At 42.8% G+C, this 24,679-nt stretch overlaps 1 protein-coding gene across 1 annotated transcript; it reads right to left on the reverse strand.

Moving 5' to 3' along the window:
- On the reverse strand, positions 1–24,558 carry LOC115570664 (heparan sulfate glucosamine 3-O-sulfotransferase 6-like). Its single transcript, XM_030399298.1, has 2 exons — positions 23,690–24,558; positions 1–1,981 (listed from the first exon to the last, which is right to left on the reverse strand). The coding sequence occupies exons 1-2, from the start codon at positions 24,166–24,168 to the stop codon at positions 1,363–1,365; spliced, it is 1,098 nt and encodes a 365-aa protein (XP_030255158.1). The 5' UTR covers positions 24,169–24,558; the 3' UTR covers positions 1–1,362.
- Positions 24,559–24,679: the final 121 nt, after the last annotated feature.

Raw genomic sequence — 24,679 nt, forward strand, 5'->3', positions numbered from 1 at the left:
TTTCAGAATAAAAGTTTTTAGTCAGAATTTCCAGCAATATTTCAAATACAAAAAGTCTCAGGAAAACATCTCAACAATAGTTTGTCATCTTATAAATTAGGCTTTTTGGAAATACACAGTTGCATGTATGTACCGCTTGTGGAGGTGAGCGTTGAATAGATGAAGTAGGAACCAATCACGATACAGAGGTGGTGTGTAAAGAACATTTCATCCAACTTAAATAAGAGCAAATTTACAGCACATAGTGGACTGTGTTTTGCGTTTCTGGTACCTCTCTACACCGCTGCCAGGTATCCCCCTGCATTTGCTACATCTTTATTTTTTACAGTCCGGAAAAAGGAGCTTGCAATTGAATGAACTGAAGAAAAAGAACTTCCTATAACTGCATACTCTGTATAAACATGTCTATCATGAGCCCAGAAGTGAACTGACTGAACAGTGTTGAAGGGATTTAAAGTGATCCTTAATGATTCATTTACATCTCAACAACAAACATTTACATTTATTTTGATTGTACCATTGTGCATAATTCAAAAAAACCCCTTTGTGTCTCTCCTCGCTGCTGCGTCGCTTCTTTCGCCGAGCTCCCTCAACATGTCATTTGATTTATTGAAGCTTTTGCTGTCAAGCCTCGTTATTCGTTGGCCATTTGGTACAGCTTCAGTCACATCTCTTGGCAGTGTTGGCCTCTTTTTTGATGTTATTTTCAATTGTGCCGTTAAGTGTTTGGGACGGCAAAGAGAGCTTCGCATACCTCTGGCACTCGGGGTGCCAAGTGCTAGAAGTTCCGATTTTAACTAAATAAGCACTGTGCTTCGGTGTGGCTTGTGTTTGTCACACAGCAGCAGCGTAAGCCCCAACCAGCGCTTCTTCCAAACTTTTATTTAGCCTTGCTTTATGAAGTGGCTCAGGGTTTGTTTTTTTTTGCTAAGGTTCCTGTTTGCAAGATAGTTGATTTTAGAGTCTCTATCGAAATTGTCAAATACTCACATTTTGGGTTTCCAGGTTGACAAACATAGACGCCCGGGTTTCCATACTTGTCAAATACTGACACTTTAGGATTGTAGGTCGGGTTGACCACCGCCTCAAAGCATCAGTATCTGATGAAACTTGAAGCTTCATTACCTGGCGAGTTGACAGAGACTCAAAAAATGATCCAACTAACAAGTAGGAGCTTTAACATGGCTCTTCCAAATCCAGAGGAAGGCAGGAGTTTTCATAGTCAGCTTTCATAGCCTAGGAGGTGAAAGAAAAGGCATGTTTTGCACAGTAAAAGCTTTGGTAACACAAAATGCTTTTAAGGTATCCCTGTCTTCAGAAGAATGCTACTAACAGTTTTTAAGAGCTTTGGTGAGTAGCTGTTCAGTCCCAGCCAAAATTGTGGCCAGTCATTTGGTAAAACTTGAGATTGAAGGGTCTGTAGAAGTCTCTGAGCCTGAGCAGGACCTCAGAGGGGATCTGGGGATGGGGCCTGCCCTTTGACTTCCCCAGGCAGCGCGGTCTGCTGCTCCCCTCGGGCTTCTTTAGGCAGGGGAAGCCTTTGGTCTGGTTGAAGTAGAAGTGCTTGTCTGTCACCACGCGTTTGAGTCCAAGGAAGTCCTGGACCCGGCCCATCTCGCCCGCTGGGTCCGTCACGAGGCGCTCCCCGCTGACAAAGAGGAGGCGCGAGAGCGGGAAGAAGCGCAGCCAGTTCTCCAGGTGCTTGGCGTAGATGCCAATGCGCACGGCACTCCAGGACGTGTCGATGAGGCCCGTGGTGGTGTTGCGGAAGGCCAGGTTCTGGAAAGACGGGAGCCCGGGAGATTTAGACAGAGTCTGGGTGTAATCAGAAACAGCCCGGGTCACAGGGTCACGCACCACCACGATGAGCTTGGTGTGGCGGCTCATGGAGAAGACGCGACGAGGGGCCTCTTTGGTGATGAAGTAACTGGGAGTCTTCTCCATGGTGATCTGACCATCCAGAGTGCGCGGCATCAGGTTCCTGCAGGGGAGAGGAAAATAAAATGACAGAGGGAGAGAATTAATACAACTTCTTTGGACATCGCGTGAGCGTCGACTTGGGAAAATACCAACAAACTGCGCAGTATGTTCTTAATAAAATTACATCTGTACATCAGGATCAAATTAATACATCTGCTTGATTTTTCTCATAATTCTCGAAGCATTCCTTTGATGATGCCTCTCTTGCCTCGGAGGCTTTCTGATTTTGCTTTGTAATTACTGGGCTAAATCTTTGATTAGAGGGAGATAAACATGACATTAGGTTTCTGGCATTGATGGAGTGACCCTGTCAGCGCAGACCGGGAGGGAGTCTGCGAGCGGCTACTGTAGGAAACCGCAAGGCTATATTAACCTCAGAAAAGTAATTTCCTCTCATCCGCTGCCTCCTCCTAAACAGACTCATAACTGCTGGGGCTCTCCCTCCGCCGCTGTCCCACAGGACCTGAAGCAGCGGCCACATTACTGTCATACCGCTGGTATTTGTAGTCTTACAGCAGGGTTGGAGAAGTTATTAACTGTTTCCCCCCTTTAGTGTGCCCTCTGAGCATATCCTTATCACAGAACAGCTTTGGGAAAGTTACTAAAAAACTGTAATTGTTAAATCTTATGAATTGACAAAGTAGTGATGCTACTCTACTAATAAATAAACACGAAAAAGTAGTAAAAGTTAGCCACATGGCTCGTTAACATTACTTTTATTAGTCAGCCCAGCTCCTTCTGAAGGGCCTTTAAACAACTCCAAGTGCTCAACACACAACACATATTCTGGATTTAACAGCTGTAGATACAAAAAACAAACAAGCAGTCATTATGGTTTAACAAGTAGCCAACCATGTTTGGAGATATTTACGGACCGTCAACAGCTAGCTTAACGTTAGCTCAAATAACTGATTCCTGAATGTAGTTAAGAGAGACTAACGATAGAAAGCTAGCTAAGAAGATAAGACAACTTGGAGTTACTGGATGGCACGTTCCTATTGTTTTGGTAGCCCTCGCGTCAAGCTACCAAGCTAACGGTGTGTTTGTGTCTCGCCTTATTTCCAACTGTAATTGCATTATTGTAGTACTGCACCAAATAATGTGTTTCTGCCCAACACTGGATAGTAATCAACAAATCACTTTATCAACCTTCATCTCAGTGTCTCGTATAAATGAAAAACAGCAGGTGTTAGCAGTTTAGTGACAGACAATAATTCTGGTTTATTAGGATCTTGTTTTTGTAGTTTTAATACATTTTGATCTTCTTCATGTTCTTGCGATGACGTAGAAAGGAGGGAAGGGATTGTTAACTGCAAACCGGATGGGAAGTCAGCTGAAACACTGACAGCGCCGACAGCAGCTAAAAATCGTTGGGTTAGCCACATTTAGAAGAGGAAAAAGACACTTCAGAATAAAGTGGTTTAGATCGTTTGGCGAAACATTTGGTGCATTTGGCATTTGACCTCTTGTCTCTTGCCCTGTTAGACTTTGTTACAGCAGTATTGCCTTGTTCCCATGAATTAACCTGGTGAGTATACTTTTATCATTGCTGATGGAAAATGATTGCCAAAGTTACCAAAATAAGACCCAAGTTATAATACGCTGGAAGTATCATTTAATTTATTCAATATTTTGGCTGCGCAGAAAAAAAAAACAGTCCAAAAGTGTCCTGTAACCAACAGGTTAATATCGGCTCATGGTCGACATGTGTTCGCACTCAGCCCTGGGTATTGCCTTTGGCCCTCTGATGATTATTATCATCAGCGGTTGAGGTATTCTAGGCACACTTTGGCTTTTATGCACTGGGTTGCCCGCTTCCTCTTGATCTTTACCCCTACTTAGATGACTCAGAGGCCCGAGAAGACGTAGTAGTACCTCAGAAAGTTCAACAAACCCTGACCGATGTCTGTGCTTGACTGAGAGCCCTCGTAACGTGCCAGAGCAGATTGTATATAAAACAAGGGAAATGGGAGGGAAAGGAAAACCTATTTTTCTTGTGTCCTTTATTTCGTTCAAAAGCTACTGTAACACTCTACTGGAATCTAATAACCTCCGTTATAAGAAAATATCCTGCCAATTTTCCTCTCTTAAAAAAAAAACAACAACAGCCCCTTCAGTTGAGTTTAAAGAGAAGATTCAAATCTCAGGCTCAGTCCGTGCTATAGAAATGGAGGCGGCGAGGAATTCCAGCATTGCAACTGTGAAAGATCCCTCAGCTAATTTCCATGCTTCCCTCCCCTCCCTCCTCAGCAGGCATGTGGTGATGGTTGGGGTCGGAGACTTCGTGGTTGGTCTGTAAGTGAAGGGCTTATGGGGCTCTGAGCTCTGGTGTGTGGTGATGGAGCCGACTCCATGTTCCTCTCTCTGCGATCCAACACACACAGTCGGATCCAAGTCCGGCGTGTCGCCCTGGCATGGAGCTCCGAGGGTAACACCGAGTACACAACTTATGGTATTCATGAGAAAACCTCACGAGTTGTATTACAGGGCCGAGGCTAAACAAAGCGGAGAAAGACACATCAAATACAAAAAGGGGGAGAAAAATTTACAAAACCAATGCCGTTTCTATGGCCAGACTCAACACTGGGAGGTTTTTACAATGAGCATGTCAGGCTGGAGCGTAAACCTTTTGCTCTGAAGCCAGGTTTTCTGCGACGGGCACATTACTGTTCACCGCATGACGTGACTGGCAGTATAGTTTTTATGAATCTAGATGCAAGAAAAGAGAAGCTAAATTTCTGATTTTGGATCCAGGAACAGTTTAACAACCCTGGCTTCGAGAGAGAAAATTCCGCGCTCGTACACTGTTACCCTCACGTGTCATCAGTCCGTGAGGTTATTTTGCGTGCCCTTCTGGTTCCTCCACCTCTCCCCTCGACTCGCCTTGTTTACCTGTGTTTCCTACAATTAAACAGACTGACTCTCATGAGCCACCGAGGGGAGCACGCCCGGCAGTTAAGTATTTCCAGGACAGGAAAAAGGGAGAGTTGCATCCTTTAATCAACACAGTTAGGGCTCCAATTCCTCAGAGTAATTGTCCGTGGAGTTTGCTTCCTTTAAAGAATTCAACACTCATTCATTCAATCATTTTACAGTAGGGTTGTAAAGCGAAATTAATATTTGCAGTCCATATATATCAGGGTGCGGAGGATGAGATAAAGGAGACCTGCATCTAAAAGGACTTGAAAGTTAAAAGAAAATTATAGTCAAGAACCACAGAAGCTCCTCTCTCCCACAGAAAACACTGCTCCTGAAACGCCTCGTCAGACGTCCCCCCTTTAATTCCATGACTTTGTAACATCACACTTTGTCATGTCACATTTTGCATGATTTATGACTGGCGGCTGGACCTGTATTGTAAGAATTAATTAACACAGCTGCTTTTTGTTGTTGTTAGCGGTGCTGGCTCAGGCTTGTGTGAGCTGACCAATCAGAGGGGATTGGGTATTCAGTAGGGGGTCCTTAAAGAGACAGGAGCTAAAATTGAGTGTTTTTGAGCATTGAGGCTTATAAACCTATCCTAGTAGTACCCCAAAACAAAGATGAACTGTAAAATTAGCATAATATGTCTCCTTCAAGGAGTCTCGCAGCGTCTTGCAGTGTGACTCTTGGACATTAGTGCAAAACAGAGGCTGCAGAAATAATCCCTTTGCTCTGGACTAATACTTAATAATGTTACTGATGATTGTAGAATTGTGACTTTTTCTATGCAAAGGAATATGAAAAAAATCACAAACTACCGAACAACAATATGAAAGATGTGGGATATAGCTAGATATTATTACTATTTTAGTATTTTTCTGTGGTGGCAGACACAACATCCAAAGCCAGCCACCAGATCTGAAAAACAAAACAACTGAGGTGCCAGTGTGTTTGCACTACTTGGCGAATGTGTCATCAGTCTAATGGAAGCCGTGGTGTTCCATCCGAGGGCTGAGTGGGGCTTCCATTGACATCATGTTTACATTTCGGACCACCGGCCCTATAATCACAGAACAGCCTGGCTACAGCAGAAAGCACAGGAGGAGGCCACACAGCGGGTACAGGGAGGAGGGCGGGCAGGGAAGCGATAGGAGAGGGGAGCAAAAGAAGAAGAGTGGGCAAGACTAAAAAGAAAGGCGGCATGAGAGGTAAAAAGCCCAGATGGAGAGAAGAAAGGAAAAAAAGCAGCAGAACTCCAAAAGGGCCCAAAATCCTCTCATTAACCTGGAGCCACTGTTCTGAAAGCGTCTAATCTCTTTTTCTCTCATGAAGATAAAAAAAAAGTGTTTGATCTGTTTATCGGATATCAGCTGCCGTGAGCCGCCTCCGTGTGGTTTCTAAAAGAGAGTTTAGGGAGTCCTAGTGACCCGATGTTTGTTTTCATCACACCTTTACTCTTAGCATCTGGGGCAGGAATGCAGTCGGGTTTTGAAAGTGCGCAGATGTGCGTTTATCTGCGCATACAAATGTGCCCAGACGTTTGGCTGCGCTCAGTGTGGGTGGGCCGGGCTTTATTGGTGCCTGTGTAAAGGACTGCAGGCTAATAGGTTACTGTTTATGACTAGATATGAGGACGCGGCGGTGAGCTGCGTATGCGAACCTACGTCAGGCTCGATGGGAGACGAGCAGGGGCAACTTAATGCGGAGGTAGAAGACTGACTGATCTGATTTTTTCAGAGGCATTTTCCGTTTCTGCAAGCCAAGTTGAGGTAACGACATATTTGGTCAAAAGTGAGTTAACACTTGATTCTTTTGACATTTTTATGACATTAAAATATGATTACGCCATAAAAATGTAACATTTCCATGAAACGCTATGCAGAATTTGCAATTACTACAAAATGGAGCCACAGTAAAATGAAAGCCAAACCGCACTCTGCACTCTGGCTTGGTAAACTGGGCTGACCGACCACTTACTGCATCCTCCACCACAGAGAGGCAGCTACAAGCTAGCAAGTGGTCAGGTACATACAGCTAGCTTTAGCTAAAGGTATATTTAGCTTATCTGCCTACAACTAACAACTGTCTGTAATTGGAAAAACAACTGAACTGACATCTTTCTACTTATGCAACGAAAAACAAAAAAAGCATCACAGGTCTCCTTTAAGGTCTGAAAAAAAAAAACGACCCCCGGTGATGTCATCAGGGTCATCTCAGCTTCCACATGGAGACCAGGCTGCACATTTTATAAGGAAAGCATTACAAAGTGGTTGCGTGGGGGCAAGAGATGCGTGTTTGACCGGACACATTAAGTTGTATGACAAATGCAATCGAACTGCGTTATGGGAAATGTAGGATAGGTTTTTGACTGATACTTCGGATTAAAAGTCTCAGCTCTGTGGATTTGACCTCACTTTAGAAAAAAAAAAGTCTGCCTCTTAAAATAAACTCCAGACTCCAGTGCGATATTAAATCGGTTAAGTAGCCCCTTTATTTAATGATGATGGTAATTCAATTATAATATACATCTGAATAAATGTTCTATTGGAAATGTTAGACAGAGCGAAAAGGAGTTACACTTGTTCACAATGAACTATATACTATCTTAAGCTTTTTATTTGGTAACTTTTACTTGTATAAACAACATTTTAAAAACGTCTAATGTCTTAACCAGTTGGAACAAACTGTCAGTATCTGGTCGCACCCCTGCCCCGACTGAGCTGTGACTTCTGTGTGCTGTAACACCCCTCCTATGACCTGCTAGGTAGAAATAAAAGAAAATAATCTTTTCTCTTAAGAAAAAAAGCTGAAAGATCACATTTGGACTGCAGCTACTGCATTTTCCTTGTAAACTCTTCAAACAGAGACTGCCGTATCTGCATGTGTAGGAGTTATCTGTAGTGATGATGGAAAAGACACTTTAGAAATTACACTGCAGCCTGTCTATCTGTCTGTCTGGCAGCCTGAAACCCTTCCCTGTCATCTTCCCTGTTTCTGAAGTGACTTTATGAGGCAGATTGCTGCCTTGAATGGAGGGTTTCACCATCTTAAGTGCTCATCAAGTGTGACTGTGTGTGTATAGTTTGGAGTAAAGAAGGGCACCTGCAGGCACTGTAAACACAGTGGTTATTATCGCTTTTGTAGTGGGAAGCACAAACGCCAGTCATTTTCAGTTCTGTTTGTGCACCACCCATCCCTTCTCTCTCTCTCTCTCTCTCTCTCTCTCTCTCTCTCTCTCTCTCTTTCTGTGCGTGTCACCGTTACATACGCTCGCACACATAAACACAACGCACACACACATACGCACAACAACCATCTGAACATGCCTTCTGCAGGATGGATCCACATCTGGGAGCAATGAAGTCCTCAGTGTATGTGTGTGTTTGTGTGTGTGTGTGTGTGTATGGCGGAGATGAGGGAAGTGTTTCTGGGCTAGGAAGTTTCCCTCTGGTCCCGGGGTTCGGAGCTCTGAAAGCTGTGATCCATACCGGCTCGGCTGGGCCACAGGCCAGACCCCCGGACCCTCTTTAATCCCCACCAGCCTTCGCGACGTTCGGAAAACGGACTCTTCCGTCCAGAAGGTCAGCGGCAGATGGTTGTGATTCAGAAGGGCGAGACCACCGGGGATCACGGCGGGATCATGTAATGCAACATGTCATCGTGCGCAGAGTTCGCTCTCGTACATGCTACGTCTTTTTCCTTCCTTTTTATCCCGCCATTTCTCTTTCACTCACACATCCTCATACTTTTTTTTTTTTTTTTTCCACTTTTCCCCCCATCTCCCTCTCCAGACTTCAAAGCCTCCACTTGGCCTCTGCTGTATCCCTCTGAGTGAGACTGTTGTGAATACATTTGACATGTGTGAAGGAACTTTAAAACACATCGACATCCTCGACCACTACAGAGAAAAACACATGAAGACAGATACCAGTGTGTGCCCAAAGATCTGTGCAAGCTGCTGCATGGAGGGGAGAGGTTTGTCATTACTGACGGGCAAATACAGGGCTGAGGGAGCTTCGGTGGGCTGATTAGAAGTCAGCGGGGACTGTAAGCAGCTCAATAAAAGAGGAGGTAAAGTAGTACTTCTCTTTGTGTCTGTTGGAGCTGGGCCATTGCAATAGTTGGATGGCCAACGTTCGGCCGTTTGTCAAATGTATCCATTGCTTTGTAAAAATAGAGAAAAAAAACTTCCATATCCAGAATATTTATGTATTTTTACAGGTACTCAGATGTCTGGTTATCAGGCTGCCAAATCAAGCCTAAAGTGATTAATGGTAAGTAATTTGCATTTGGCTCTCATCGTAGACGAATTTCGGCGGCTCTCTTCCTGTAGAGAAGAAAATTCAGGTGGAAAATGTCTATACGGTTTGAACAGTAATAAAAGACCAAAATAAAAAAAAGAAAGAAGGCAACTTCAGCAGTGTCTACAAAGTTAAGACCTTTAATGAACTCAAAGGGGCTCTGTGGAGTTTCTGTGTCTCGCTGCTGGAAGATGATCGTTTATTAGTCTATGTTAAGCACAGAGACGAGGCAGCAGAGAACGTGCATAAAGTAGCATCCTCCGGACTGCCGGGAAAAATCCGACCCTTCACAAAGAAAATCCAGCAGTTTTGAACAACTTCACGTCCACGGGGTTGTACAGGCGACCGAAAGAGACGGCGAAGGTGTCACGTCATGTTACAGTCAGCACACACATATGGCCAATAAAAAAGAAATTCATTAATAAATAAATAAATAAATAAAGCCCCTTTAAATACCACGCAGAATGCAATGTAATGCTTTTCTGATGGCCACAGAATATCAGAGAACACGTAGGCCCACATTAATGTATTACATTTATGAATTAATTGACATTTTTATGACACTTCTGTCAGTGCCTATTGTATCTAACCAAAACTGCGAGTAATACAAGTCACATGAGCTGGATCAAAAATATAGAACTCATTTTATAGTCTATGGCAGGCGAGAGAAAAATTTAGAAAAAAAATCCTTTTTATTACCTTCCCTGGTCCTTTTAAAGACCTCCTCAAGATACCCTGTCCTACACTTCATATTGGCAAAAGATACGGATCCATCAGCCCCATTTCACAATATCTGTGTTACATAAACCCATATTGTTAGCACCTCATATTGCTCTATCTCACTCCAGCCTGTGTGTGGTGGACTATTACACACTCTGAAGGTTGCAGTCTGGCTGACGCACCGGGGGTGGCGAGGAGTATTTTTACCGAGGAGGTTTGCATCACTGGGGTAGGTCGGTAGGAAAGAGCTGAAGAATGTGTCTAGCTGAGGGGAAAAATAGAGGCGTAACAGTTAATAGAGACATCACAGCGCCGGAGAGCGAGTGAGTAAATCAGAAGTGGTCAGTCAGAGTTTCCTCTGAGAAACCAGGGCAGTCCTAATGACAGATTAGAGATCTACATGACGTGCTCATGTGTGTGAATGTTGTGTGGACCTTTAGCATTAGCTTGCAAATGTTTGAATTCTAATGTACAACAACAACAAAAAAAGGGAAATTGGCTCATTTGCTTTCTTGTAGGATGAGAAGATTGATACCGTTCTTTGTGCCTGTATGCTAAATAGGAAGCTAGAGCTGGTAGCATAGCTTAGCATAGAGACCGGTAACGGGGAAAGAGCTACCGTTTGTCTAGTCAGAACAAAAAACTTAAGTTCAAACATAACAATTCACCCTATTATGGCAACTTATGTTTGGCACAAGACCCATAAAACAGTCTAAAACAAGATGTCGGTGGATTTCAGTGCCTTTCAAGATAGCAACGCTAGCTGTTTCCTGTCTTTGTGCTTAACTAACTGCTGACTAAATTAATATTTACCGTACACATGTGAAAGTGGTATCGGTCTTCTCATCTAAAACTTTGCAAGACAGCAAAGAAACTACATTCCTAAAAAAAAACAGAAATACCAAAAATTTGAAAGCTTCTCTGAATGCTAAATATAAAGCTCAAGTTGGTAGCTAGCTTCGCATAAAGACTGGAAACAGGGTAACAGCTAGCCAGGCTCTCTCATTAGCCAAACTGGTACGAAAACCACAATTTAATCATTACATTTCGCCATTTCACTGTGGCTTATGTCCGGCATATGACCCCGGTAAGACAGTGTTAGTGCCATTATAAAGCTTTAGAGGTGCTGGTATGCAGATTTTACTACCTTCAAACAGAGCCGTGAGAGTGGTAAGTCTTCTCATCTAACAATTGGCAAAAATGACCGTACTGTATCTTTTACCGCTGTTTTGAAAGCTTCTTTGAACATCTTCTTTTAATTAACAGGAAAATAAGACGACCGCTACTTAATGAATACAAATGATCACAGGAAGAAAAAGAGAAGAGAAACTACAGAACAGGAAGACGAGATGCCGTGATTGTATCTCTCTGATAGTGTAACAGTCTGTAATGACCTGACATGAAGCCCGCTGTGTGTTTGAATGTGTATGTATGAGTGTAATGTGTCCATATGTGCGAGTGGAAGTGTGTGTGTGCATGCTGCCACTGATTGCTCCCACCCCTTCTGACTTATCAAATGGGAAAATCTCCAGTTGTGTTCCTGCCGGGCCCACAGTGGCCTACTTGTATGGCTTTATCTCCCAGCTACCAGGGGCCTCGGGCCCCGCCCTGCCTTCATCTGATCTTCTGAACACAGGATGGAGGGGGGACGGACAGATAGATGGCGTAGATCCTAAACCCTGTAATGTCACGGTGTCCTCCACAGTCACATAATTGAGCTGTTAGTAAGATGGTGTGATGAGGTGGGAATGGATGTGGACTGAGTTTAGTTTAGTTAACTGGTCACAATTAACAATTCTGATTGTTTAAATCATTTTAAAGGCACAGTATGTAACTTCTGTTGCTAAAGGTCTCTCAGTTTAAACAAAAGATGTAAACAGGGTGGGATCACAGTTTTTGTCTATATCATCATTATTAATGTCATGATTATATTCATTTTAGGCAAAAATACCCCAAAACATAAATGGTCACAGTTTCCCAAATGTGAAACAAAAAGGAAACAATCATCAGAATATGAGGAAGCAACAGCTTTGAGAGATGTTGCAGAAATATTTCTGATAAAGTTAGCATGCTAACCAGCTAGCCCCGACATGCCCTGTCTCGTAATACTACTCTGAACTCCCAGTCTGGATTGCAAGCTGCACGGCTAACCGAGCTAACTAGCTAACGGCAGCTACAGCCAGCAGCAGTTAGCGGTTACTGTGGTGAAATGCTGCCCGCTCATTGTTTGTAGTGACCTAAGACAGGAAGCCAATTCTTACATATTGCATCTTTAAACATATTGATGTTTATTGTCCTTTGTTAGTTATAATTGGAGGAACTCATATTTTGCAATACACACTGTAATTGTGTAATTTTTCAGTATTGTATTACCAAGATAGATAGATAGATAGATAGACTTTGTTTAGCCTTCAGTTGTGTCAGTCCTGTTAAAGATTAACCCTGAGACAACATGTACAGACTCCAGTGTTTACCCTCCATCCTCAGTCTGCACCGGTGACAGAGAAAACAACCACATTTCACTAATTAAACAGCTTTTTTAAATGAGTACACACACATGTTCACATACACGCACATTCTCTCTCTCACACACACACACACACACACACGCACACCTCAGAAACACTGTAATTGACTCAATATGGACTTTTGCTTGTCTGGCAACTCCCCAGGTTTCGACCAATAAGAACACTCAATACCGTCGGATCCCCAAAAAACCCACTTCCGAAGACTTCCAGCCTGCCACTCCTTGTGGTTTCTCAGCTCATTGTTAGCAGCGTCTTAAGCTGCATAAGGGAAATCACTGCTGGCAGAGGCACGGCTTTTACAACTGGGAACGGTCCACCCGGCAGTCTGCTATTAGTGCCATCTATCAGGCTCATCAGAGTGGACTCAACTGGGCCTTGGCTGCGTTCGCACACACACAAATCAAACATACAGGACGCAGAAGAGTTTGGATGGACATGAAGCGGGAGACAGCGTTGGCTTCCAGATTTCATCCAATCACAGCTTCTTGTTTGATGTTTCGCTTGTCCTCCAAATTCAGCTTCCAGGTCCTGGTGCCAGAGTTTCAGCCGTAATTAATCTCATTTCCTCCCGAAAAAACCCGGCGCAGACATCACCGACAATTAACCAATTCCTCTAAGTTGGTTAAGTCAAACCGATGGGAGTTTTTCTAGCACGCTTACGCGGCGGACAAAGAGAAGTGTGTTTTGCTGAAGGGATTCTCTGGGTGGCTGCAGGTTCTCACGACCTCCACCCCCCCCTCCACGCAGAGAGTCAGACATTAAACAGAGATAGACAGCAGTGAGAGGTCCACTGCCACACACAGTCAATAATTATCTGCCTCTCCAGACAAACCGGTGATGGTTAACAGGGTGTGGGCCTTGAGTAACTGTTTCGTCCAGCTGTAACTATGGATTCGCATATCTTCGTCAGTAGTCCCCTCTTTCATTGACATATATTCATGAAATTGAATGAATTAAATGGAAAAATAGAACTGTTGTTATATTCGGAGGCAAGTAAAACAGTTGTGAGGAGAGCCTGAAGGAAACAGAATGAATCAATTCCTGAAATGATTCATTTAATCATATTATTATTATATTGTTGAGCTAAAAAAACTAATTGATGAATAGGTTCCCAGTTGATTTGGGTTATAACCATTTTGGTGATTTGATTAATTGGGAAGGACATTTTTCTAGCAAAAGTGCCAAACTTCTCCATACATCAATGAAGACCGGATCACTTGGATTTTTGGCTGCCTTGACCTCATCTTTGGCTTTAGCAAATCCTAACAGCCATTTTTCACCTGATCGGCTGATATTGTTACAGCTGTATATGTTTTTTATTTTGTTTTTTTTTTAACAGATAATAATGCTTATAAAGATGCTTGGGGTAATTAATAATTATCAAATCACCAAGATTACTGTTTCCGTGCACTGATGTCATTTTAGACAAGGTCTTTCCTTAAAATTGTGCTGTACATAATAATGTACATATTATGTGTGTCACATTTTTTTTATATAACTCCTTAATATTGATATCAGAATAGGCTGCAAAAATTCAGTATCAGCCATGCTCTTATTTTATGGAAAAAATAAATAATTATTGATTAATCATAAAAGAAGACATTAAGGGTTCGTTCCGCCCTTGATTAGCCAATTAGTCTACAGCCTCCCAATCACTGTCACACATCTAGAGTGATCATGTGAAAAGCTAAAGCTAAAGTTATTTAATTGCATTTTTTAATCTTACATTGAGATTGCAATATGATCAAATGGTCTTAAAAGTAAGAAATACACGTTTGTTATGTGTGATATGCCATCACATATACATATTACATAAGTACTTTATCCTGTGGTGGAGGAAGAAATCTGTTCCTTCATTCATATAAAAGTAGCATTACACGATATAAATGATACAACTTTAACTTATAGTGTATATATATATTTATATAAAACAGAAAAAACCTTCATTACACAGAATTGCCCCTTCTTAACTGTTATATTTATTATATATAATGTGTATTGTTATTATTGGATGGTTATCGGTGATGCATTAAAAGCAGTTTAATGTTGGGCCATTGTCTTAAAACTCACATGCCGTGAAGCAGTTTTTGTTCACTGTAATGGTTTATTCTGTCCACACTGGCCACTAAGTGGTCCCTTTTTATGTAAGCGATGGGGGACGAAATCCACAGTCTCCATTCTGGCTTCAGTGGGAGCTGATAGGTTCGTTTGTGTTACCATCCAACTAACACTTCCTCAGCTGGAGCTCAGCACGGAAACACCCTGATGACACACAAAGGGCACATTTTTGCGTTTGGATAAACGATATTTGGTCGACGGTCAGCAGCGACTGGAGGAACGATCACAGTGGGGATGTAAACACAGACACGGGGCTGTTGTTTAAAGACAGACTTGGAAGAAAATATGAATCTTTACTTTAAGTGTCTTGTGTTGGTGACTCAATTATTATCTGTGCATCATTAACTAGAAAAGTGACAATAGAGTAGCAGTCGAATGAAAACTAAAAACTAGAACAGTACACGAAAAATGACTGGCAAGGGTCACGGTAGCTCAAAACTGTAATGCACTTTAACAAATGTACTTAGTTACTTTTCAACACTGCACATATCTTGAATGATTTCTTTTTTAGATTATTTTCTATTCCACTTCCACTTCCTGTTTCTAGTATGAGGAAGACAGTTTATCTCACGCACGGAGCTTGCACTTACTATTTTAAATTTTTACACATTTCCGCTAATCTAAACCACAAGACCACAAGACCGACGACACCAAGCAGAGAGAGAAGATAGGAGGCAAATGCAAACAAGGTGGTGAGGAGAAGTTGGAGGAGGCAGAATGATGATTTCGTTTTGGTCCAGTGAACATGGCGACTCATCGGCTCCCCTGATCTCTGTCTGTTCAGCAGACAGGAAAAAGTGGACTTGTGGGCGAGGAACACGCGCTCTCAGTCTGACAGTTTGGAATTAAAATCCAGAAGATTAAAACATTTGATAAACTCCGTCTCTCTGCGCTCTCAAACCGTGATTGAAGAGTTTCCCCCAGCGCTCCTCCGTCACCAGTCATCTGAGGCCATTATTTCTGATTGGATGAGACGCGGCGCGCTGCGAGGGGAAAGGTCGGCCAGTGATGAGCTGTCAAAATATTGATGACTGAGTTGGATCAGACCCCTTTTTTTCCCCCCACCACTTATAAATCCATACCTATCCTGCACCAATTTATCAAGTCATGTTTGATTATATCCTTACAGTTTGTTCCCCGGCTTCATTTACATATCGTATTAATCCTGACAAAAACCTCTTTACATGTAAACCGCAGTGCGCGTCGCGTCGTGTTTATGAGCTCTGACAGATAACGCTGCTGCTCACGGTCGTTGAGTTTTTCCTTCACTGGCGGACGCGGCTTTTTTTTTTCGAATACTCGCAAAGCATCGAACCCTATCTCCTGCACGAAGCCGCCTTTCTTCCAGCGAGATCCATACATTTCCTATTTTTCCGAATCCTTCCGCGAAAAAGCCTTTCTTTCCAGCCCTCTGCAACACGCAGCTTCCAAGAATGCGAATCCAGGAATTCAAGCGGGGAATCCCCCTGTGATTGGTAGAAGAGTCCAACAGGAAATAAAAACCTGGACATTCCTGTCCAGGTAGAGCTCTGTCGATTGATGCAGCTATTTTTCTACGGGACAAAGAAACGAGTTGGTAAGGAAAGAGATTTAGAGAGAGACGGGGGGAGAGAAAAAAGGCGAGGACTCCAGCGACTTTGCATTATACAGTTTGAGTGACCTGAACGAGCCAATAAATCCGCTCCAGCAACACTCGGGCTTGTGAGGTATAAATGTCAGCGGAGTAACAGCTCCTTGTCAACAAGATTGAATATTCAGAAGTTAATTAATTTCTGCTGCACCGGCGTGATAAAGGCAGAGAGAGGAGGGGGATCAATAGAAAGAAACCTATTTCAGGCAATCGATATCGGGAAATGACATTTATATCTGCTGGATATTTACGGTGTCAAGAGAGTGTGGAGGGACGCCGAGAGATGGACGTCAGGTACAGCTGCAGCAGTGTCAATGAATCCCAGCTCACACACACACACACACATGCTCGCACTCACTCGCCACTCACACCATGGCTGTCTAAACCCTCATTCCCCACCACCAAGCCACAGAATCGTTTCCAGTAGATGGCAAAGCCAAGGCTTTTCCACATATAAGCATTTTTTCTCAAACAATTTGCCAAAATGCTTCCTTTAAGGATGTCCATGTGTTTTACTTGGTTACCAGCTGAAGACAGGGGCCAAGGCTCTCGCTCGCCGGGCCTCACAGACACACAGACAGCACTTTGAAATGAAGTGCTCTGTCAGAGAGTAAATGTTTAAGTGATACTTTCCAGCCCCCAGTCTCAGATGATGTTGTTGGCCTCACATTTAACGGCCCTGTTTCAGCGTGATATATGCGAATCACGGGGTACTTAACGTGTAATTGCACTAAATTAATGATATTTTTACAACTACATTCGATATCGGGAGGAGTGAAGTGGGCAGGAGGGCAGAGAAGGAGGCGAGAGAAGGGAAAGCGGGGAAGTCAGATGTGTCCGCTGATTATTTATAAGCCGCCGAGCAACATGTGGGGACGAGCTGATGTCAGGATGTGTCACTCAATGCTCATCACGTCATCACGCTAAATTAATTTTTTTGTGTTTTTCTGCTGTTTCAACCATTCATCTATTACTTCTAGCTAATTAACACTAAATCCATTAGCCTACTTCTGGCTAGCTGTTTTTCACAATTACTTTTAGTGATCAATTTCAACAAATAGTAGCTATCTCATCCATTACCTTTAGCTGGCTATTTGAACCATTTAGCATGTCCGTTAATACCAGGTAACAATTTCAGCCATTTATCCACGATTTTTTGTTACCAATTATTAGTTCATTACTTACACCTAACTATTTTTACCATTGTTACTTAACAAACTGGTTTTCCATTAGTTTAACAGCAGCTAACTATCAAACTTTTAATGTGTTACTTTTAGCTAACTAGGCTTTTTTTTAACAAATTAACTATTCTACTTTAAGCTAGATATTTTTAACCATTTAGCGTATCCATTAGCCTGCTTTAAGCTCGCTGTTTCAACCATTTATTCAACACTTCATACGAGATTGCTATTTGGACATTTTGTGCTCGCTTGCTGACTAGGCTAGTGTTCATGTGGTCTTACTCGCAATATGTAGCGTACAGGTGATTCCAAGAAGTCATCATCAAGCGTTAAAAATGCTGTTTGAAATGGCACACTGAGGTACATTCTCCTGTTGGACATCTTGTTGGGCAAACATCAGGGTTTGTGTTGAAATAACTAGGCCGTTAAGGTTTTGGGACCTTTGTCGTCATGGTTATAAGTAATAACCATGTGGTTAAGGTTTAGCAACAATCATGGTTATGGTCAAAATAATCATCCATTCACATTTATCCTGACTTCATCCATCCATGAACATAGTAGCTCCTAACAATGAACTTTACTTTAACCAGCTGACTTAATATATGTGGTATTTCTAAATCAAATCATGATTTTTTTGCTTTTGGAACAAGTACAAGTACTCCTGGTTGGGAAACAGGATAGAGGGTGGTTGTACATGCTTTGAAACGTTTACGTCTGTCTATAAAAACAGAAAAAGGCCCAGCGACTGTTATTGCTTGTCTGTAAGCCAGTGACCTACACAGCCCCTGGGTCCAATAAGCTTCCCCTATAGCGCTAAAGGTTGAGGTGTAGCCGGAATACTAAAGCGCTCATCATAGAGCAGCACTATAAGTCGAGGGGGCGGCTGGTCGGGGGTGTTGACTAATGCTTCATAAGGCCTTGTTTAACAGCGACCGGGGGCCTAATCCCTCTCAGCCACTCCGCCCGTCCCTGAGCTGTCCATGTTAATGCCTGACCTGTCATTACACCGGTCCAATTCACGCAGTGTTGACACGAGCTGTCGGCGGATTAAGAACCGAGCGAAAACACGCGTTTCATTACGACTTCAGAAGAGAAAAGGAGAGGACGAGAAAAAAGAGGGGCGAGTGCGTCATGTCTGTGTTAAGAGAGTACAAGGTAAGGTCAGTTTCCAACAACACACAGCAGTAAAGGGAACACGCAAAGGTCGCCAGTCTCTGTGTGGAGTGTGTAGCCCATTTTTATATTTAAACCTCCCTCTTATTAGATTAATGACTCTGCAGGGAACAAGGGAAAAAAAGTACAATTTGTTAGTATCAGAGCACAACACTGATTTCCCACCAAGGATTAAAAGTCTAATATGAAGGGATTTTGGTATGAAACAATAAAATGAACTGAAATGATCATCAAAATGTGAAGAATTAACTCATTTGACATTACTGTGGTGAAATGCCTGCCTGCTCTTTGTTTTGAGGGATCTTCTTCTCCCATATTGCACCTTAAACTAAACTGAAATTTGATCCAAACACTCTTGATCTCCACATCATACATCCAATGGGATTCTGGCATTTTACTGGAAAGACGAGATCATTTTGCGCTCTTCTGATTTCAGGGAGTTCTGACAATCTACCGTCTGAACCTATCAGGACACGAGTAAAACAATCTGAAACCCGGTGGAAAATATTACACAGGATGGGGATACAAGGATAGAATATTTCTTTCTATCGATTGTTTGTGTTCAGATATATTCTACAGCACCCTACACTTAATATTTTTGGCTGGATTATTCCCGGCTCTTGACTCTACAGTTTTCCTTTTAAAACCCCTCCACTAAGTATGATCTTATATCTGCTGAGAATAGCAAAGAAAAGACAAAAAACAAACAAAACAGTGAAAAAGAAAAAATCCCACAGAAACCACTGCTCTTGAAATGCCTCAGTAGTCACACCATCAATTCTGTGACATTGTGACATCACACTACATCGCCATCTCATACATTTGCATAATTTATGCACTGCGGATAGATTGGCATGTAAGAATTATTTAAGCACATCTGCTCTCGTTTTTGTTAGTGATGTATGCTCAGGCGTGTGTGAGGTGACCAATCAGAGCAAACTGGGTATTCAGGACGGGGAGGAATTAAAGAGACAGGAGCTAAAACAGAGCTTTTTAGACAGAGGGGGAATTCAGAGCTGCAGCACTGGACAGTATTATAAAACTGATGTGTTTTTTGAGCATTAAAGCATGTAAACCTATTCTAGTAGTAACCCAAAATAAAATGATGGGCCTGACAATGACCATAATATGTCGCCTTTAAGGCTTCTCACATTCTAATGAAAGAAGCTGCTCTGTAGTCTCTGTGGTAGGGCATCAGATACTTCTGATTTGCTTGCTGCCTCCTTTACATTCTGAAATTGGAGATTGATGCACATTTTTTTTTTTTTTTTTTTACAAAACTGTGTAACTTAAACTTGTGTGGATTTTCTTAAACTTTCTCTGATTTCAGTTCCTCAAATGTGACAATTTGATGCTATTCTTTGTCTCATATGTTGAATTTGAAGATGGACATGGACATTTAATGGTGAAAACAGTTAAACAATCAGCAGATAAATTAATAATTGTCATTTATTTATTTTTTTAAGTTGAATCCACTGCATAAGTTAGGGATATCCTCCGTTGCCCTCTTGCGAACACACAATTTTTTGTGCGGATATATTGTGTCACTTTCTCCTGTCAATGACACATTGGGAAAGACAGTCAGACAGCCAAAAACACTCTGGCTTCTTTCAGATCACCCTGCTCGTTGGCTTCTGTGCTGCAATCAGCTGTTTTTCTGACTTTGCAGCTACCTGAATAAACACGCATGTCTGAGCTGAAACTTCTCCAGGGGATTCACCTTTAAACTCAGAGCTAAACCGCCTCAACAGGCTGCCGTCCACATCAAACACGTCTGCATCATTGTCACATGTATCAGGGTGCAGCAGGAAAACCCCAGCTTCCTCCGCTTCCTGACAACCGGGCTAAGTAGTAAGAAAGCAAACCAACACTTGTGCACACACACACACACACTTTGATCTCCCATGCCACTGAGTGGAGGTGCACCTGAGCCTCACGGTGAACAGATCATTACCCGGCTGTATTGATCTCTGCCTGCGTCTCTCTCTGTCTCTTTCTCTCATCCCACATTTTGTCTTCCACACCTCCATGTTCTCGTCTCTCTCCTCTCTCTCCTCCTCCTCTCTTCATCAAACTGTCATTTACTCCCCGGATCTTCTTTCCCCATTCTTCCTCCGTAATGGTTTCCCTCTGTCCGTCCCCTCTCTGCCTCTTTCCTCGCTGCGTTTCATCGGGGAAAATTAAAAACGGAGGCTGTAAAGAAACCCGCCTTCAGAATGCCCATTTTGGCTGATCCTCAAGCAAACACATGACTGCCTGGCTGAGGGGGTCATCCGCACTACCACCATCCAACAACCACAACCCATCCTCCCTCCGTGATCGGGCTGGTATTGAAGCCCTCGGGGGACCAGCGGTGGACACTTAGGGAGGCAGCGTGTCAGCTCAATAAACAGCAATTTATTGGCAGGGGACTGAATACGCTGCCATGCTTGGAAGCTATCAGCAGAGGCTCTTATTGGTGCTGAGAGAGCTTAATGAAGAGAGGAGCGGGACTGATCACACCAGCAGGGAATAATGAGTGTGTGTGTATGTGTGTGTGTGCGTGTGTGTGTGTGTGCCAGCAGCAAAAACACACTTTTTTTATTGCGAACTAATACAAGGAGAGTGCATTCGAATTAGCTCTGTTTTTGTTACATCATGGTCAGTCACAAATAATTCATCATGTATTGTAATAAGGGAACCAGAACATAAAGGATAATAAAGGACTGTTATGCTCACAGTGGTCGTAGATAGGGAAAAAACAGGCATGAAAAAAAACCCGTCCACCTCTCAGTTTGAAATCCTTAAAATAATAATGTCAGGATATTGTACACAACACACAAAATATATCTTAATATTGTGACACCTCTTTAAAAAAAGAAAATAACGGCGGAAATAACAGGACTGGAGAGCAAAATCAAATACCACAATATTTCTGACTAAGTACTTCAATATTGCGACAAATTCGTAAGGAAGACATGCGGTACTTTCGCAAAAAAAGTGAATGATTTTTGCTAAGTACTCTTCAGTAATGTGGACATAATGACTAAGTGGAAAAAAAAAGCATGAGAAGAAGAAGCAGAGTCTGGTAAGTTCAGAACATGACATCACTGTACTGTAATCCATGCAATTAAAGAAAGAGAACACTAGAAGAGGCACTATGTAGTGTTGGAGAAGAAGTTCAAACTCTGAACTGTAATATTTACAATATCAATGAGGTAATAATACAAAACTCAGACATATTCATTTTCTCCGTAACTGAATAAAACAAGCTGTTCTCGGAGGAAAATATGTTCTCCAGAACACTGTTTGAAGCTAGAAAGGTGGCAGGGTCCACCACATATATACAAAGCAAAACAGTATGACATTGTGTTGTCCTTTAAGGTCAGTTTGTTTATTCAGTCATAAAAAATAAAGACAGTTTGTCCATTTAGTTTGTTTAGGCATGGAAAAAATACAGTCAATGAAGATCTTTCTCTTCTCATTCAAATTTCTTCCTCAAAACTACATATTGCACCTTTAAGTAACCAGTCGTCAAGACGATAACCATATGACGTGATCCACTGCCAAGCCCTACCTCATAGCGTAACATTTATCAAATTCTACACTTTGTTTTTTTAAACACACCAATTTGTTTCGTCTGAAGGCCAAAAACAGTTTCCAAAGGAACGAAAGGAGCTCCTCACATTTCACTCGAGCTCATCAGGCACAATCCACCTCATCAGACTGGTCGGACAAGATCCACCAAAGATGATTAATGCGCGGCTATTAAAGATAAAAGACATATCACGCATACTTTCGATGCAACTAACGAGGATCTAGAGAGGAGCAGGGGACTTTTTGGGCACTCGTGGTGACGGCCCCAGTCTACTGGATCTCTGCATGGTCTGATTTTACCACTGCACATTAACACAGACTGAGTCTAATTCAATGTGTAACCCATCACAGGAATAGTGTGAGCTTTGTAAGAGTTCACCTGGAAGATGGGCAATATGTTGATTAGCATCGTTTACATCATATGAGACTTTCTCCACTGTAAACTCTGACAAAGTGGCTTTACTGAAAAAAGTTGAGGAAACAGATTACCTCACACTCACCTTTAATTGGACTAATCATTTCAAGTTGTTAAAACTTTTTAACCCGATAAAACTTAAGTTTAAAACTCGACTTGGTAATTCTGAGGTACATTTTTTTTTCCCTTGTGTTTTTTAAAAGTACAGCTGACTAAAATTCACAGTGCATCGTTGTCGATCTCGGACATGGTTATATCGTGTTGTCTTTTCCTGGTTTTACAGGCTGCGTTACAGTAAAGTGATGTCATCTTCTGAACCTACCAGACTGTTTTACTTGTTCTAATACTCATCTTTACCAACTTTATTATTATATCCACATTACTTATGATAACTGATCAAGAAATCTTTTTATATTAATGTTTTCTGAAAAATTCCAATACTGAATTTTGTCAAAAAGAGATATACAGCATATTATATAACGCAATGTAAAAAAAAAAAAGCCCTGAGTTCACCCTAAATCTACTTCTCTCTGTATATTTATAGCTTTGGAGGAACCAGTTTAAAGGTGCAATATGTAGTTTTGGGGAAGAAATGTTAATCAGAAGAGAAATATCTTAATTGACTATTTAAATGCCTTAACTCTCTTTGGTTTGATGACAAGACTATTTCATTCTGTTTTACTCTGCTTATATGTGGCGGACCCTGCCACCTTTCTGGCATCAAACAGTTTTCTGGGGACCTTATTCCTCAGAGAACAGCTTGTTTATTCACTTATGGACACAATAATTATTTTTGAGTGTGTGTTTTTACCTCATTGATATTGTGAGTATCAGAATTCAGAGTTTGAGTTTATTCACCAACTCCACATAGTGCCCCTTTAATAAATAAAAAAGAAAAAGAAAAAGGAAATCTAAATCTGAAAACTTCAACTTTCATTTCCAGACATTCTCCTCTGGAAAGTGACAGGAAGCAGCTCCAGCTAATCTAATCAGACGGCTGTGACTTCTACACCGAACTTTGACCCTCGCAGGTCATTACTGCTCCGCTCGTTTGGCAGGCAGGAATACGCGTCATTTCAATGGAAACATTTACCGTATCATGGAATAAAATAAAAAAGAGAAGAAGAAGAGTGAGAGCTGCTCACCTGTACCATTCCAGCCCCTTATCATAGAAGCGGTCGAAGAAGTGCGGCTCCGACCCGACGGCTCTCACGTCCGGATGGATGCGCAGGAACTCCAGCAGCGCCCGTGTGCCACCCTTCTTCACCCCGATGATGATGGCCTGAGGAAACTTCTTGCTGCCGAAGTTATTGGCTATAGAGATGTTATTCGAAGGAGAATCGCTGTTCGTGAAGTCCGACAGCTGTTCCCGGACGAACGACACCTGAGACGCGTTGTACGCGCCGGGCTGCCGCGCCGACGTCTCGTGTCCATCGTTCACCACGATCTTGTTGTGATAATTACTCTGCTGGTCGTAAACAGGCCTGGGCAGCGAGTCACAGTATCCGTTGAGGCAGTAGAAGAGGTACGTGAAGAGAATGATCATGGTAAAGAAGACGGACAGCTTGGACTGCACCCTCAGGTGTCCAAAGTTGAACGCAGCTCTCCATTTACTACATCCCATGAGTCGCAATCCTGAGCGCGAGGACACAACGCAGGAAACATGTCATATCAGAGCACTTCATGCCACTGACTGCCAAAAAAGTTAAGTCAAGCTGAGGGCGCTCCGGAGAACCCGCCGAGCTCGGTGCGCAAGAGCAAGTGGCGCAGAGGTCGCCCCCCGCGCGTCACCACGCTCCACATGCTCCTCGGCTCATCTCACGCGCCCCCCGCCTCTCTCCGCGCCCGCCAGAAGCATCGCACACAACTTTAAAGGTCTCTCGGTGAGGTGGTTCTGTCCGCGTCCCGCAGCGCGCAGTGCCTCCCGTGCGCTCCCGTGGCTCCACTGGCAGCGCCTCCGCAGGAAAACCCTCAGCAGGCTCGTCTGCCCGTGTCGCTGCCAAATCCACGCCCTGTTTATCATCCGACACGCCCCCTCCACCCGGCAGCCCGCGCCACACCGAAACAACAGCAGAAAAATAATTAACAGGCGCGCTCCGCCCTCTGCACGTCTCCTCTCACTCTGTTTTGAAAGC

The sequence above is a fragment of the Sparus aurata genome, chromosome 20 (assembly GCF_900880675.1).
Source record: "Sparus aurata chromosome 20, fSpaAur1.1, whole genome shotgun sequence".
Taxonomy (NCBI): Eukaryota; Metazoa; Chordata; class Actinopteri; order Spariformes; family Sparidae; genus Sparus; species Sparus aurata.